The 16252-nt window shown below is 41.0% G+C and overlaps 1 protein-coding gene across 2 annotated transcripts in view; it reads left to right on the forward strand.

Annotated features, from left to right (window-relative positions):
• Positions 1-16252, forward strand: part of CHRFAM7A (CHRNA7 (exons 5-10) and FAM7A (exons A-E) fusion) — a 353849-nt gene that overhangs the window by 327375 nt on the left and 10222 nt on the right. For both annotated transcript variants that reach the window (XM_077474166.1, XM_077474167.1), the window contains 4 exons: positions 1108-1275; positions 5187-5381; positions 8987-9073; positions 10561-10670. In XM_077474166.1, coding sequence (XP_077330292.1) covers positions 1108-1275; positions 5187-5381; positions 8987-9073; positions 10561-10670 — 560 coding nt within the window. The remainder of the gene's footprint in view (positions 1-1107; positions 1276-5186; positions 5382-8986; positions 9074-10560; positions 10671-16252) is intronic.

Below are 16252 nucleotides of genomic sequence, written 5' to 3' on the forward strand. Positions count from 1 at the left end.
TTGATTTACTAAAACTGGACGGTACAAAATCTGGTGCAACTCTGCATAGAACCTATTTTTAATGTCAAAGAATAATTGGATAAGATAAAGTTAGAAGCAGATTGGCTACCATGCACAGCTGCACCAGATTTTGCACTTTCCAGTAACTCAATCCCTATGAGTCCAAGATGTTAAGCTAGTTTTGGGGTGAAGTAGATCTCTGCTGCTCTTGCACAGTATGCTCACCACCGGTCACTTACGTTTCTGTTTTTTTTTTTATTTCTTCCTACTTGCTTACAAAACAATCACTGTATATAATCTTAAAACAGCAAGCCAGGGGCCAGTCACTGATTTAGTTGTATATAAACATGAGCACATAACCAGTATCCAAACTACACAAAATATTTAGCAATACAGATCTATAATTGGTATTATTTTGGAATCAATATTATATTAATTGATCTATAATATTTCAATACATTTTAGTATAGTATTATAGTAGTAGTATTTTATATTTATTCTTTGATGGCATAGAATATATACACAGTGTACACATCATCGCATATTAGATTATAAGCAGCTATAGCTATTTTTCAGATGGTAAAGCATTAAATACCTTTATTTTCAGCCACAAAACTGTTATTTGTAGACAGAGAAGTTATTCTCCCTTTCATCCTATTTCACATTATTGGATGCTCTATACTGCTCCTGCATAATTTCTTTAAACTTAACAGCATATAAAATGTTCAATTCCTTGCAATGAGTGTTCTTAAACTTGAGGTGTCATATGTAGTTCTGTGTGTCTTGCCATATCTCAACTACTGCACATAAATTACCCCTGGGGGATAGAAGAAGGAACTATTTCCACATCTGTAACAATACTCATCAGAATTATAATGCAGAATAGGTATGTGAATGCTGCCTTTACAAAAAACAATGCTGCAAAATATATTAAGTACACTGGTAAAAACAATGTACTAAATAGCCTACAAATGGGATTAAAATGTTATATTAGGATTTGTACTTCATTCTACACTGCTAATAGAATTTAATATGTGCTGCTTTTGGTATTTGGTGTATAAGCTAGGCATAGGATGTAGATGGTCAAATGATCCTTGTATTTTTTAGGGATCTTCAAGAGTTCATGCTACATAGATGTTCGCTGGTTTCCGTTTGATATTCAGAAATGCAAACTAAAGTTTGGCTCTTGGACCTATGGAGGATGGTCTTTGGATCTACAAATGAAAGAAGCAGACATATCGGAATATATCTCAAATGGAGAGTGGGACCTAGTAGGTAGGCTTGAATTTTTACCTACAGATAAGATGAACACACTTAGAACACACATTTAGATTTATTTTTAAATAAGTGTGATGCTAAATGCATATTGCTCCTATAGTTTAGGCGGGCTTTAGTGTCACAAATAAATATTTAAAATCTTTTTCACTTCTTTCCTTAAGGCTGGGTTCACACTGGTACGAAAAACGCTCCAACATTGGGAGTTGATGTTGCATGACATGTGCAAAAAATGATTCCCTATGAGAGCCGTCCTAAATGGTCTGAAACAAGTCGGTCCAACTTTGAAAATTCTCCCTGCACTACTTTGGTCCGACTTTGGTCCTACTTCAGCCCATTGAATATCATTGAAGTGGGATCAAAGTAGGATCCTTTTCCTAACCATCCGACTTGTGACAGCCGACATGGTGATTACAGCAGCAGTAAAAATAATTTATGTCACTCTGGGATTGTTTTGATTGGTCAAAGGACAAGTCGTACTATCTCAAAGTTGGAGCAAAATCTTTTCCTGTTAATTCAAGTCGGACGGAAGTAGGACGGAAATAGGACCAAGGTAGGACAGATGTAGCAGGGCAAATTAGGATGATAGTCATATAACAGTCGTGTCGTATCAGCGTGAACCCAGCCTAATATATAGGAAAGAAGAAACCATGATTGAAACCGTTAAATACAATAGGGTGTGAACAGGGTTCAGGAGGGAAGTATTTTCAATATGAAACTAAGATAAAGTACACGGGAACAAGACCTCAAACCATCAGGAGAAAAGTTAAAAACGTATCTTGGAAGGTATTTTTTCACCAAGTGAGTTTTTGAATGCATGGAGTAAACTCCCAGCAGAGGTAGTGATTCAGTGTACAGTAAGTAAATTTAAACGTGTGGAACAAACTTAGCTTTATACTCCAACAAACAGGTTAAGAGAAAAAAAATCAAGAGGGGCATTTATCAATAAATGCTTTGATAAAGAAAAGACAACATTATTGTCCAAATTTATTTTATCCTAGGAATATTTTCAATATTTTCAGGGGCTTTGTCACATAGTGGAATTTCTTAAATAAGGAGTAGGGATGAGCTGAACACCCCCACTCAGTTCGGTTTGCATCCAGAACATGCGAACAGGCCAAAAATTTGTTCGAACACACAAACACTAAAATCTATGGGACACGAACATGAAAAATCAAAAGTGCTAATTTTAAAGGCTTATATGCATGGCATTGTCATAAAAAGTGTATGGGGACCTGGGTTCTGCCCCAGGGGACATGTATCAATGCAAAGAAAAAGTTTTAAAAAGGTCAGTTTTTTCGGGAGCAGTGATTTTAATAATGCTTAAAGTGAAACAATAAAAGTGTAATATTCCTTTAAATTTCATACCTGGGGGGTGTCTATGGTATGCCTGTAAAGTGGCCCATGTTTCCTGTGTTTAGAACAGTCTGACAGCAAAATGACATTTATAAAGGAAAAAACGTAATTTAAAACTACTCGCGGCTATAATGAATTGTCGGTCTGGCAATACACATAAAAGTTCATTGATAAAAACGGCATGGGATTTTCCCACAGGGGAACCCTGAACCAAAATTAAAAAAAAAATTCATGGGGGTCACCCTAAATTCCATACCAAGCCCTTCAGGTCTGTTATGGGTATTAAGGGGAAACAGTACCAAAATGTAAAAAAAAATGGCTTGGGGTCCCCCCAAAAATCCATACCAGACACTTATCCGAGCACGCAACCTGGCAGGCCACAGGGAAATGGGGCGGCAAGAGAGCACCCCCCCCTCCTGAACCATACCAGGCCACATGTCCTCAACATTGGGAGGGTGCTTTGGGGTAGCGCCCCCCCAAAGCACCTTGTCCCCATGTTGATGGGGAGAAGGGCCTCATCCCCACAACCCTTGCCCAGTGGTTGTGGGGGTCTGCGGGCGGGGGCTTATCAGAATACGGAAGCCCCCTTTAACAAGGGGACCCCCGGATCCCACCCCCCTGTGTGAATTGGTAATGGGGTACAAATGTACCCCTACCATTTCACAAATAAAGTGTCAAAAAGGTTAAAAAAGACAAGAGATGTTTTTTGACAAGTCCTTTGTTAATTTCTTATTCTTTCCATGTTTCTTCTTCCATCTTCTTTCCTCTTGCCTTCCTTTGGTGTTCTTCCTCCATCTTCTTCTTCTCCAACTTCTTCTTCATCTTCTTCTTACTCCTGTCTTCTCATCTGGCATCTTCCTCGGGCTTCTCCTCCGCTTCATCCTCCGTATGATCCGCCTCAGTGGGAGTCTTCAGCTGTATGACTCTTCTGTTCTTCTGACACTTCTTCTTCTGACACTTCTTGAATATCAATTTGACCCCACTAACTATTAAAAAAATCAAACAAACTATCTTAAAATGAGAATTTTTAAACACAATTCTACTAGTGTATGGCCAGCTTTGTCCTCTATTAACAAGATGTTGCACATGTGATCAGTTATGGCACCAGCTATTTGATGGCTTGATAGTTCAGTTAAAAGGTAACATAAGCACATTAGCATATGTGACATTTATCATCCAAGACATGCATTGATTGTAACAGTTTTTGTAAGGAATTTACACTTTTTTTGAGGTTCCTGTTCGAATTGTTGGGTCCCTGTAGGAACATTAAGATATATGTATATATATTATAAACAATGAGAAAATGGACTTGGTTAGGGTACGCAGTACCACCCATCCTCTCCCATTTTTTATTTTTGTCTGTTTGTTTGTTGCTTAAACAATGGGCGTACATTAAAATAGTTTGTAAGTAGATGATACAATGCACTCTTGTGATTTTGTATGATGAAATATGTCTTGGTAAAGATAAAAATGTATTATAAAAAAAAGGATGTAACAGTTTTGTTAAACTGTTAAATCAGTTGGTTCATTCCACTTTACCCGCATTTGTGTTTTTTGTTATTTGAAAAATGCCATCTAGCTTTTACGTTGGGAGAAGCAAAGCTACCAAAATTATCATTCTAGGCTTCTAGCCCCATTATGAGTGAATCTCATAGAGATCTATTATAATAACTAACGTGTGGTATTCTGTTCCCCTGCTCAAGACTACCATTCCTAATAAAAAATATTTCACCAAGAGACATTGATGTTCTAATGTTTTAAAACTGGACGTAAACTCAACCCAGCCACATCATTTCCCAGACCCGTTGGTGTTAAACAGCCTTTTAACACCAGACTGGTAATATTGAGAGGATGGGACATTTTTAACTTTCTTCCATTATACAGATGAGTGATATTTAAGTGGTCGTTGGCCTGCAACCTTGTGGCTTGATTCAATACAGATCCTGAACTTGGACAATAAAATCAATTATCTCTTCTCCAAATTGTATGTATAGCCAAAACCATTTTGTTAGTGTTGCATAGAGTAGGGAAGTGTTAAAACCAGGTTAATTTTAATGTCCTACTAGGGAGGTTTCCCTTCACTTCCTGGTATCAGTGATGCAGCAGAAAGTACTGGGATGTTTCCTCAAAGCAAAACATAATTGTCATCTTAGACAGTTTGCTTTTACAAACAGTTTAAGTAGAATTACTGTTTACACCTAACTTTTTTTTTTTTAAGGCTAGTTACAGTAGATGTAAGCTGGAATTCTTGTTTAAAGTGGAACTAAACCCTCCTATCCTTTCCAGCCAAGGAAGCTGCCGTCTTATGCTCTGTTTGATCTGCACCTGCCCTGGTGCTGCACATCTGATCAGTTATGACGCCACCTATTGGATGGTTTGACAATTTGGTTGAGAGCACAAGTATGTTTTTTGAAACTGTGGTTTAAAAAAAAAATAGTTTCCAATTGGGTTTAGTTCCACTTTAAGAACATTGCAGTGGGCATGTGACATCAGGAAACTTTTATAGTATGTTAGCAGTTGTAAGAGTGTGACAATAAAATATATTTTCTCTGTAGGAGTCCCTGGGAAGCGGAGTGAGAGTTTTTATGACTGCTGTAAAGAGCCCTATCCAGATGTGACATTTACAATTACAATGAGACGTAGAACCCTCTACTATGGGCTGAACCTCCTCATTCCCTGCGTTTTAATATCTGCACTCGCCTTGCTAGTGTTTCTGCTACCTGCAGACTCTGGAGAAAAGATCTCACTTGGTAAAAATAGTTACTTGAAAACAGAATTGACTTTTATCAGACCTGCAATGGTGTTTGTAATCTAGATATGTGAATACATTTAGATGATTAGACAGAAAGCAGATCTATTATGCAGCAAGGTGCAGCAGTCACACATTTTAATATTCAGGTCTTGCCATCGCAGCATGTCCTATGACTTTGGGTTTGAAATATTTTCTTAAACTGATATGTAGTTTTATGTACTCATCTGTTATAGAACTGACAGGCTCAACTGCATATAAGAAAACTGATTAAATGGGAAAATATTTTGATATGTGGAGTGCTTATGTGGTCTGCAGGTCAGACATAAACAGCAGTGGTTTTGTAAACAGGATGGGTTTGATCGGGTTCACACAAAAGTGCACTTTGATGCATTTTTATATAAAGGGTCTATTTATAAAATTTTCCTATCAAATATGTCAGCATTCACCCAAAAATCTCCAATTAACCTTGCCAATGTTTTAACGTGCAAACTTTTATTTTCTGATATTGTATTTTGTGGTATGAATAGTGAATCCTGTTTGTCCTTGTGTTAACTAAAAACAGATATATGTCAGTCTGAACAAGTCCCATATTCAGTTACTATGTGATGCACAGGCCTTATAAACCAACTAATAAACGTTCTTTACTTTCCCTGATTGAGCCACATCCTCCACTGTGTCTCATCTACTCCCCCTCCCAGACACTACAGGAGGGTATAAGTAAAAGAGGCAGTGCTGTCAATCCATAAAGAAGTGGGCAGGACTAGGTGTGGTCAAGTGCGGACTGACAAGCTACATGCTTGTGAACAAGAAGTGACAATGCTGACAACGACACCCCCTGCACATTTTCACTTCGGGATGTACTCACTTTGGTTGCCAGCGGTTTAGACATTAATTGCTGTGTGTTGAGCTATTTTGAGGGGACGGCAAATTTACACTGTTATACAAGCTGTACACTCACTACTTTACATTGTAGCAAAGTGTCATTTCTTCAGTGTTGTCACAGGAAAAGATCCAATAAAATACTTACACTAATGTGAGGGGTGTACTCACTTTTGTGAGATACTGTATGTATGTATGTGTGTGTGTGTGTGTGTGTGTAAATATGTATGTGTATATATATATATATATGTATATGTGTGTGAGTACATGTGTGTTTATTTACATGCATGTGTATGTATGTACATTACTTTTAGTCCTGACCCCTATTCCTGTATAATTAGAGCAGATTTTTTTTATGGCGTGTTCATAATACCAGCAAGAAAATGCCACTCCTCTGAAAAGCAATCCATGTGCAAATCGCTTTTCAGAGGCATTTGACAGCCGGTAAAGAGACAATATGATGCCTCCTCGCCTCCTTAACCCCCTAAATTCAGCATCACCATACTGCAACTATGTGCCATGCACAAAGTTGTAGGGTGACTGCAGCACGGCCCTGTTTACCTAGCAGTATACTTCCAGCTGCATAGATTTTTGTATATGTGGTTGAAGCCCAGCACAAGCATGTGGTTTTACCGCCCTCCCAACCTCACATGTGAACAAGCCCTTTGTTCACATCTGTGCGGCTGCATACTGCATAGAGGGCAGCTTATTTATTTCAGTGGGCTGCTCCACAGAAAAACAGGGAAAGCATTCCCTGATCTTTTTTTTTATTTCACTGCACTGAAAACGCATTGTGTTTGCCACTACACGGAGGTACCATGGAGCATAAATGATACCCCTGCTGTCTGCTAAAGAGCACTGCGCTTGCATGTCAGGGATGTGCGTGATTATGCACGCATTCTTTGACATGCAGTTATGTGAACCAAGCCTTAGAGTTGGGTGACTCGAGACTGAACATACTTTTCAAGGGTGCCCTGACTGGAAAAAGGTTGAAAAACACTGCTCTATACTGATGTAATACAGAGTTGACTGTCTCTTCCTGGTTCATGCAGTCAGCCCCCAGATGATGTACAGCAGGTCTGCCCCATCTAGCCACAGGTCTGCCCTTCTCCAGCTATTTTTGATACCTGAAGCCTCCTGGAATATGTGACATGGATATCCCAGGAGGCTTCAGGAGAAAGGTCTACGCCATTCTCACCTAGGTGAGAATGGAGGATGGGAGCGGGGTGGAAAGGAGAAAAAATTTTGTTTTTTTTGGTGCGAAGGTCCAATATATTTTAGTGGGTGGCCATAGTTCCATTTTACTATTATACACGTTATTGTATGGATTTCTCCGGAAATATAAACAATACTAGATGCAACATATTCTAAAAAAATTTACTCCATGAAAAAAAATTCTCTAAAATCATTCAATTAGAAGAGAATCGAATCTAATAAGATTTGTAAAACATAAAAAAACAATAATATACACTGTATATTAACATAACACTACATTCAACCAAGTTTATGCGTTAGTAACTATGTTTTTGAAACTTGCGCTAATCCAGGAACCCCTCGCCCAACTGACAAATAATAATGGCCTATTTGTCATGTAAATCTGTGCAAAATCTTAGAACATTCAACCAACAAACAGTCCACAAAATGGACTAATAAACATTTGATGGAGCGCTTACAGTTAAAAAGATTTTACCTAACAACATTTATTTTCTATTTGCAGATAAGCCAATATTCACATTAAAATAAATTTTTCGATTTGTGCCAATAGCCCAACAGCAGCATGCACATGGAACCAAGTAACTTTCAGTTTTGCCCCATTCACACAATAGCCACAGCATTACTTGTGTGAAAAATATACAATGCATTCACCTTTGCAAGATAAATATCTGTGAAAATGTTTTTTTTATAAATAGACCCTATAACCTTACACAGTGGTAAACAACTCTAGTACAAACCATACCTGACCTCTCTAGCTGCATGTACTGTGAAGAATGTCATCCCCAAACATCACAACAAAGATTCAAAAGCTACATTTAAACTGCTTTAAATCCTCTGCTGTATGATTAGATAAGAAGTCTGGAAAGCTGCCAAGATGCTGCTTCCATAGAAAGTAAAGGGGTGAGAAGCAGTGATTTTAGTATCTCTGTTGTGAATTTTGAAGATGAATGTCTCCACAGTGCCTGTTGCTAAAAAGGTAAGTACAGGCTTATTTTAAAGTGCTTTTAATGCTTGTTCAGAGTGTGTAAGTAAGTTAAGATAAGATAAGTTAATGTGCATAGTATGGACACAGGTTAACTATTGGAATAATTCGACAACATATAACCCTAAATTAGACCTCAAAGTACTAGCAAAAGGATATTGTGAATCTCTATCCTGTTGAACAGAGGTTATATTAAAATCTGTCTTTAATACAAGACATACAGTAGCTGTCTAACAGATGTAGCATTATGCAATAAAGCAATTTAAAGAGTAATTAGAACAACCTGTTTTAATACATAATGTTCTTTGTTATAAACCAACTGCTTGGAAGTAGAAATATATGTGTTCTTTGAGTTAACATTTGTACAGTGAATGTTATCATTTGCTTATCTCAGAATCACTGGGTTTGGACTTCTAAGTCATAATGTAGTCAGTAATGGTTTTAATAATGTATTATTCAAAGTCTGCAAATACATAATTCAGTACCATGCTTTTGCAATAACTTGATATATATTTGTTTTAATTTAGGTATAACTGTGTTGTTGTCACTTACTGTATTTATGTTACTGGTAGCAGAAATAATGCCTGCCACATCAGACTCTGTGCCATTAATAGGTAAGATTGCTGGAACTATATATATTGTTTTACACAGTTAGAGAGCAAGTTATATAATACAGGAGATGTTAGTACATTATTTTGTTGAGTCTCTAAAATTGCTCTACAGCTTGAAAACTGTAATTTACTGCAATGTATCGAAGACTAAATACATTGAATGGATAGTAATTTTGTATATGTAGTACAGTAAGAAATAAAGATACATATTAAAAATTCTGCATATTGCATATTACATTTTGCATTCATCTGTCCAGTGAGTAGATGGAACTCTAGTCTCCTTTTCACAAATAAAGCACTTTATAATTTTTGCTAACACCAAACAAAATCCTTTTGAGTACATCACAGCAGCGGCTCATCCCCAGGCTTGGTCTTCAGTTTTAATCAGGATAATAGAACCTCAATGTAAGTTGCATCTGCTGTGCTATCTCTGTAGCTAACCCATAATGCTCTGGAAATCCTTTGGCTCTCTGTAGTGCCCCACACATACTGTACCTTTACTTCAAGTTCCTGCTGCCTTGTTCACCCATTGAGATCAAGGCTACAAAGCCCTGTATAAGCTCTGTCACTCTAGTGGAAATATACATTGGCCTAAGGACAATATTTCCAACCCTGCACTCTTTTCCTATCACCTTATGCCTTGTGACTTCACTGGCCCAATCACCCTACCAAGCATGAGAGGAAAGAGAGTTAGTTATACCATGATAAAAAATACAGAAAAAGAGAGAAGGTCTTTTGATGGTCCAGAGACCTGAATGGAGTGATGAGGGAGGAAAGGTATGATCTGGAACCTAGAAGACTGAGGAGAGATGGAGGCATCAACAGATGAAGTTGCAGGGCACAGCTTTAATCTGTTGTCGCTGGAATCTAAAACAGGCAGGTGAGAACAGTTCCACTTTAAGGAGCAAACTATCATAAGACAAAGTTCTCACTTGACTTGCTGATAGTGGATCTGCACAACTATACTGTTTCCATATTACCTGTCCTATAAGGTGTTGCAATGATGTTGACAGTTTTGCAAGCCTGGACTAGCAACTTCACAATTTTGGCAGTAATGTTAGTTTCAGTTACATTATCTAGTGAAATTGTATGGCATGCAGACTGATAAATCTCAGCAGTCTTATAACAGCATAATAACATTTGCTGGAGTGTTTACATAATCCGCCATTGGTTCCAGTTCCTCTTGCTACTGTGGACTTGACAGAAAGTGATGAAGAATATTAACTGGGCTGGCACGCATCATAATCACAGAGCTGCTTTTATCACAGCTTGGTACTTAACACATTGGGGGTGATTTACTAAAGACTCCAGGAGATAGATTTTTAAGAGACACAGTTGCTGGGTTTTTGTTACACATAGGATGGGGACAGACTTGTTAAATCTACCATGCATAAACATTGTGATGTAATCATTTATAGTACAAAATTATAAGAAACATAATCCCTTTCTATGCTAAAAATGTTACTTTTGTTTTGCAATGTCTTTTACAGCCCAATACTTTGCCAGTACGATGATCATTGTGGGTCTCTCAGTGGTCGTAACAGTCATTGTCCTGCAATATCATCACCATGACCCACATGGGGGAAAAATGCCAAAATGGGTAAGTTCTTTCAAAAAGGAGTATTATGGTGAATGCCCAATATAACCAGTTAAAAATAATATCTATTTTAAATACTTCAATTCATTCACTGTACAGCCTGCTAAGAATGCACAAGCAAATTACAAATTCTGATTTAATTTGGTATTCTAAACTTGGAAGGAAATACTCTTCCTCCTGATGTGTATTGAATTTGTCTCATGCATAGTAATCGTAAGATCTAGTATTGGGCTGCAGAACTCCTTAGAATCTTATGGCTGGGAATGCAATTAAAATGTCTTGCTTACAAACCAGAATAAAAAGCAGGAAGCACAGTATAATTTCTTCTTGTATAGAATAATTTCACCTTTCTTATTTTCTTCTCATGTATGAAGGCATTTACCCACATATACATTTGTGAGACACAAACTGTTCCAGTTTTATAATATATAAATAAACACACACTTGATAGTGTTTCAGGCTATATTTATATCTGTTTCTAATTATCTCTTTATCAGAATTCTGGAGAATAGGCTCAGCCTTAAGCCTAGCACACACCACTAGTTGAAAGAAAAAAAAATAGAAGCTCAGTTCGGAGCCACTGTACTAACAATCCAAAGTTAGTACATTGAACTCCCCTGCTGTGCTATTGTGTTCTGACACGGGGGCAAGGTCTTAGCACTGTTCTGGAGCCTGTCGGCTGCTGGTTTTCCAGCATGCTCGTCCGACTGAAAAACCGGCTGAACGGCCGGCTTCTGTCTGACCAGCTTCCATACACATGGATTGAATGTTGGCCACTTTTTATTGAACCGGCAATTGACGCCCATCATTTGACCTGTGTGTATTAGGCTTTAGCATAACATTGATATTCCATGGTTATTTGATCCTATTTAATTTTTTCTATTTTTAAATGATCTCATGCATTTGTTAAAGTTTTTTAACATGTCAATTTTCTTTTGGCATATAGTTGCCATAATATGTGAAGCAGACTTATTGGACACAAATGTAATTTTAAAGATAATATAACAATTAAACATCAAGAGTATCTTCAGTATGCATCTTAATAACCTTATTTCCCAAAAAATAACAGTGTTATATTGGGCATACCTATACACAAATATGGTTGCTGGGGCTTGCTGGTAGCCTGTCCAGCACTACTGATGACTTCTCCACTCTCCTAAAATTTTAGGCACCATCCAAAAATGGTACAGTGAAGAACACCTTTGATCTTATCCTATTAGGTATAGCTCACTCTCTCTATGCATTTATTTTTGTCTCAAGGCTCGACACTAAACCCAGAGGGTGAGTGCTGTCCAGAGGCATTTGCTGAGAAGTATAGATGTGTAAATAATATGCTCTGCTGGTCCATAATGTAGTCTTCTCCCACAATCTATTCCATACGATTCACTCTTAGCAGTCCACTGCATTTTAAAAGGTTTATTTTTCATATTTTTACAAGAGGTCTTGAGTTTCTCCAGCCAAGCTACCAGCTAAGTATTCTCTTGAGTACCAGGTTGGCTTTGGATGATGACCAGATTAATTATTCCCCCTTGTGTTCTTTTGAGGCCAGGTAACCTGCTAGATAAAAGCTCTTGGCAATGAGGCGCATGCGCGAGGCTTCCAAGATGGCCGCGATCATCTAAAGCTCCGCTGCCTCGCGGAACAACGGAACCCCTACCGCACGGCACGGCTACCCTTCCGCTTCCCGAGCTATAGGGGCGGAATCCCGAAGTGTTGGGGCACATTTCTGAATGACCGGTGGACTGGCTAAACGCAATCTCGGCCCGCTGTTCGCTTCATTGGACGTGAGGGAGAAATCCAAGATGGCCACCGCAGCACAGCTCCTGTCTCAGGATCACAGATCCGCAGGCACAGTGGATTTCAGGTCAGATACAGACTTTCCTCCTCTCCACGCCACCCCAGGCAACCCCAGGGGTCTCCCCAAGGAAGCCACACCGTCCCCGGCCTCCACGGTCTCTCTGCTGGAACGCACCATCCAGGAGTTCTCTCCCTCCCCAGCGGGGACCTACAGAGTTACCCAGACCGCCATGGCCCCCCACGAGGCTGCTCATACAGACCCAGTCTCCCACATGGATGCCCTGTTTGGCAAATTCTCTGAATTATTAGAGAGGGGCCTCTCCCAAACTGCCTTGCAAATCACGGGGGAATTGAAAGCTGATTTTATTAACCTAGGCTCCCGGATCGAAACGATCGAACATAAAATGGAGGATACCATAGCCAGATCCATCCAAAACTCCAGACACATCTACTCAGTACAGGAGCAATTGGACATAGCCATGGCCCGTATAGATGACCTCGAAAATAGGTCACGCAGATATAACGTCAGAATTCGCGGGCTTCCAGAATCAATAACTGATGTGTCCAGGGCGGTGCAAGACCTCATTCAACAGCTAATCCCAGACATCCCAGCTACCAAGCTTGAACTTGACCGGGTCCATAGAACCCTCGGCCCCCCTAGGAAGGATGGCACCCCGCGAGATGTTCTGGCCAAGCCACATCACTTCTCGGTGAAAGAAGAATTCATGAAGAGAGCCAGATCCCTGCAACACGTCAATTACCAGGGACACCAGGTTCAGATCTTTGCGGACCTCTCCCCCTCCACGATACAGAGACGAAGAGCTCTAAAACCCCTCTTGCTTGCAATGTCCCACAAAGACATAAAATACAAATGGGCATTCCCTTTTGCGGTCAGGTTCACGGACAAAGGGAAGTCTTTTGCCTTCTCCACTTTTCCCGAGGGGGAAAAGCTCCTCACCAAGCTGAAAATCATCTCTCAAGAAGCTGACATGGACACTTCTAACCCTAGCCAGGGATCTAACAAACGACCCACTCCTAACAGCCCACAATCCCCGTTATGGACCTCCGGAAGAGCCAAGAAGGTCAAGGATAATGCACCCACCTGAGCAACTTCCAGTCCCATTATCAATCTCTCCATTTTGTGACTGACCGTCCGAGGTCCTGGAGAGGGCCGGAGGACTGCTCCCCAAACTTGGAAAGTTTGGCCCTCCAACCCTTTTTGCCCTCCCCTTGCCTAGGACTTGTGCTACCCTTGTTCTACCCTTATCCCCATTGCCTCCAATAATCCGGGACGCTATGCAGTACTTTGTCCATCTACTGGACTGCCCGTAACCCCGCATATATTTTTTTTTGTTTACATACCCTCGAAATGGGCCCTAAGGTTGCTTTGAGGATTTCCCAGGGGGCTGCATTCCTCAGCACCCCCCCTGGATGTACCATCCTTCCTTATGCCTTAAGAACAGCGTTCATTTCTTAGCCCCAGTGTCTTCTAGGCATTATGTTTAGCCGTGCCTCAAAAGAAAAGTTCCTTTTTATGTATATTGCAGCTTTTATGTTATTGCTATTTAAAGTTGTTTTCACAGTTCGGGTAGTTACCCGACTAGGGGTCCCCAGTTCCGCGAGGGACCACATGTGTAACTCTCCCTCCCTCGGCCTTTCCCAGGCGTCTGAGGGTCGGGACTCCTGACCTTATGGGTCGGTTGTCTTCATTGTGTTTGCTTGGGATTTCGGGGGGTGTCTCCTGCCCTGATCTCCTCTTTCTCTTCTCAGGAACCCTTTCTTTCCTTGCCCTTTCTCCCCTTCTCTTCCCCCTTGATGGTAAGCTTCCCCCGTTGAATGTTTGCATGACACTATTTTTTTTCTCCTCAGGTTGGGCTGAGCCAACCCAGTCGACATGGTATCCTGGGAGACATCCTCGGGCCACCGATCTCAATGCCCTTACCAAGAACCCAGCTATAGATTGGGTAAGTGAGGTCGTTTTCAGATGCTGGGCTCCCCCTCTGCTCCATGGCTGATCCACAGGCTGCTAGGCTTAAGATAGCCTCCCACAACATTCAGGGTCTTAATTCCCCCATCAAACGGAGAAAAGCCCTCGATTACTACAAATCCCTGAAACTAGATATAATTCTGCTTCAGGAAACCCACTTTCCTATCCGGTATAGTCCCAAGTACCTACATGCCCACTTCCCTCAGTTCTTCTTAGCCAACGCGGAATCCAAGACCAAGGGGGTGGCCATTTTGATGGCCAAAACATGCAAATTCAATAAGAGTTTTGAAAAAGCGGATCCGGAGGGCAGATTTTTACTTGTAAAGGGCACTGTGGGGGACCAACTGTACTCCTTGGTCTCCTACTATGCCCCGAACACGGGTCAGGCCAAATTTTTCGAATCCATGCTACGTACCTTAGCACCTCTTTTAGAGGGGACGGTTATTGTCGGAGGAGACTCTAACGTCGCCTTTGATCAAGGACTTGATAAATCCTCCCCCTCACGTCCCCGCTTAACCAGGCCCACAAAGGCAAGCTTACGGATTGCCAAATTGCTACACGCTCATGGGCTATCCGATGTCTGGCGGGAATTAAACCCCACAAAGAGAGACTACACTCACTTCTCAGCGCCTCACCAATCATATGCACGCATAGACCACATACTTGTCCCCTCCTCGCTCCTTCCCAGGATGCTCAAAGCCTCCATCACTGACACAGTGATCTCAGATCACTCTCTTGTAATTGTGACGGCCCTGGGGGGCTCGAGTGGGGGACATCCTAGGCATTGGAGGTTAAATGAATCCCTCCTTTCGGAGCCATCACGAGTTATAGATCTCGACAAAGCATTGAAGGAATATTTTTCTATTAATGCGACTCCTGATGTCTCCCCCGAGACCCTGTGGGCGGCGCACAAAGCTTACATTAGGGGAAAATTCATGCAATTGGGTTCTCAAATAAAACGGGAAAGGCAATCAACCATCCTGAAGCTAGAAGAGGAATACTCTAAACTCAGAGCTCTTCACAAAAAGGACCCCCTCCGTACCCCCACGGCCATACTAGACAGGACTCGCTTAGAACTAAATCTCGCCCTCACCACGAAAGCTGAAAAATCAGTTAGGTGGGCTGGCCACAAATTTTACTCACAGGCGGATAAAATAGGCACTCTCCTGGCCAATAGACTCTCCCCTAGAACCAAGCTGAGCACCCTCCCTCGGATCAGAAGCGCGGGACTCCCGCCCACGTCTAATCCGGTCACAGTTCTGAATGCCTTTCAGAAATTCTACACCTCTCTCTACAGTAGCTCCCCACCCCCCAAAGATAACCTCCTCCCAAAGTTTTTGGAGGGTCTGCCCATCCCGGCCTTATCGGACGTTCACAAACAAGTTATGGAAGCCCCCTTCCAGACAGAGGAGATACTGGAAGTCATTAAGACTCTTAAAAAAAGCTCCGCCCCTGGTCCCGACGGCCTTTCGATCCCTTACTATAAAGCCTTTGCCAACACACTAGCTCCCCACCTGGCCAATCTCGGTAACCATAAAGCTAATGGAGACCCCCTGGATCCCCACCTTAACACGGCGTATATCACGGTCATCCCCAAACCTGGCAAGAACTTGGAAGATGTCAGCAACTACAGACCGATTTCCCTTATTAATAATGATCTCAAAATTCTTACGAAAGTTATGGCCAATAGGTTAGCCTCCTTTATTGGACGCTATGTCCACAAGGATCAAGTTGGTTTTATTCCCGGCAGACAGGGACCTGATCAAATTCGGAGGGCGATCGACATTATCTCCATTTTGCA

This window comes from Lithobates pipiens, unplaced genomic scaffold, assembly GCF_037356315.1.
Source record: "Lithobates pipiens isolate NorthernLeopardFrog02 unplaced genomic scaffold, aLitPip1_a1.2 Scaffold_8, whole genome shotgun sequence".
NCBI classification, from domain to species: domain Eukaryota; kingdom Metazoa; phylum Chordata; class Amphibia; order Anura; family Ranidae; genus Lithobates; species Lithobates pipiens.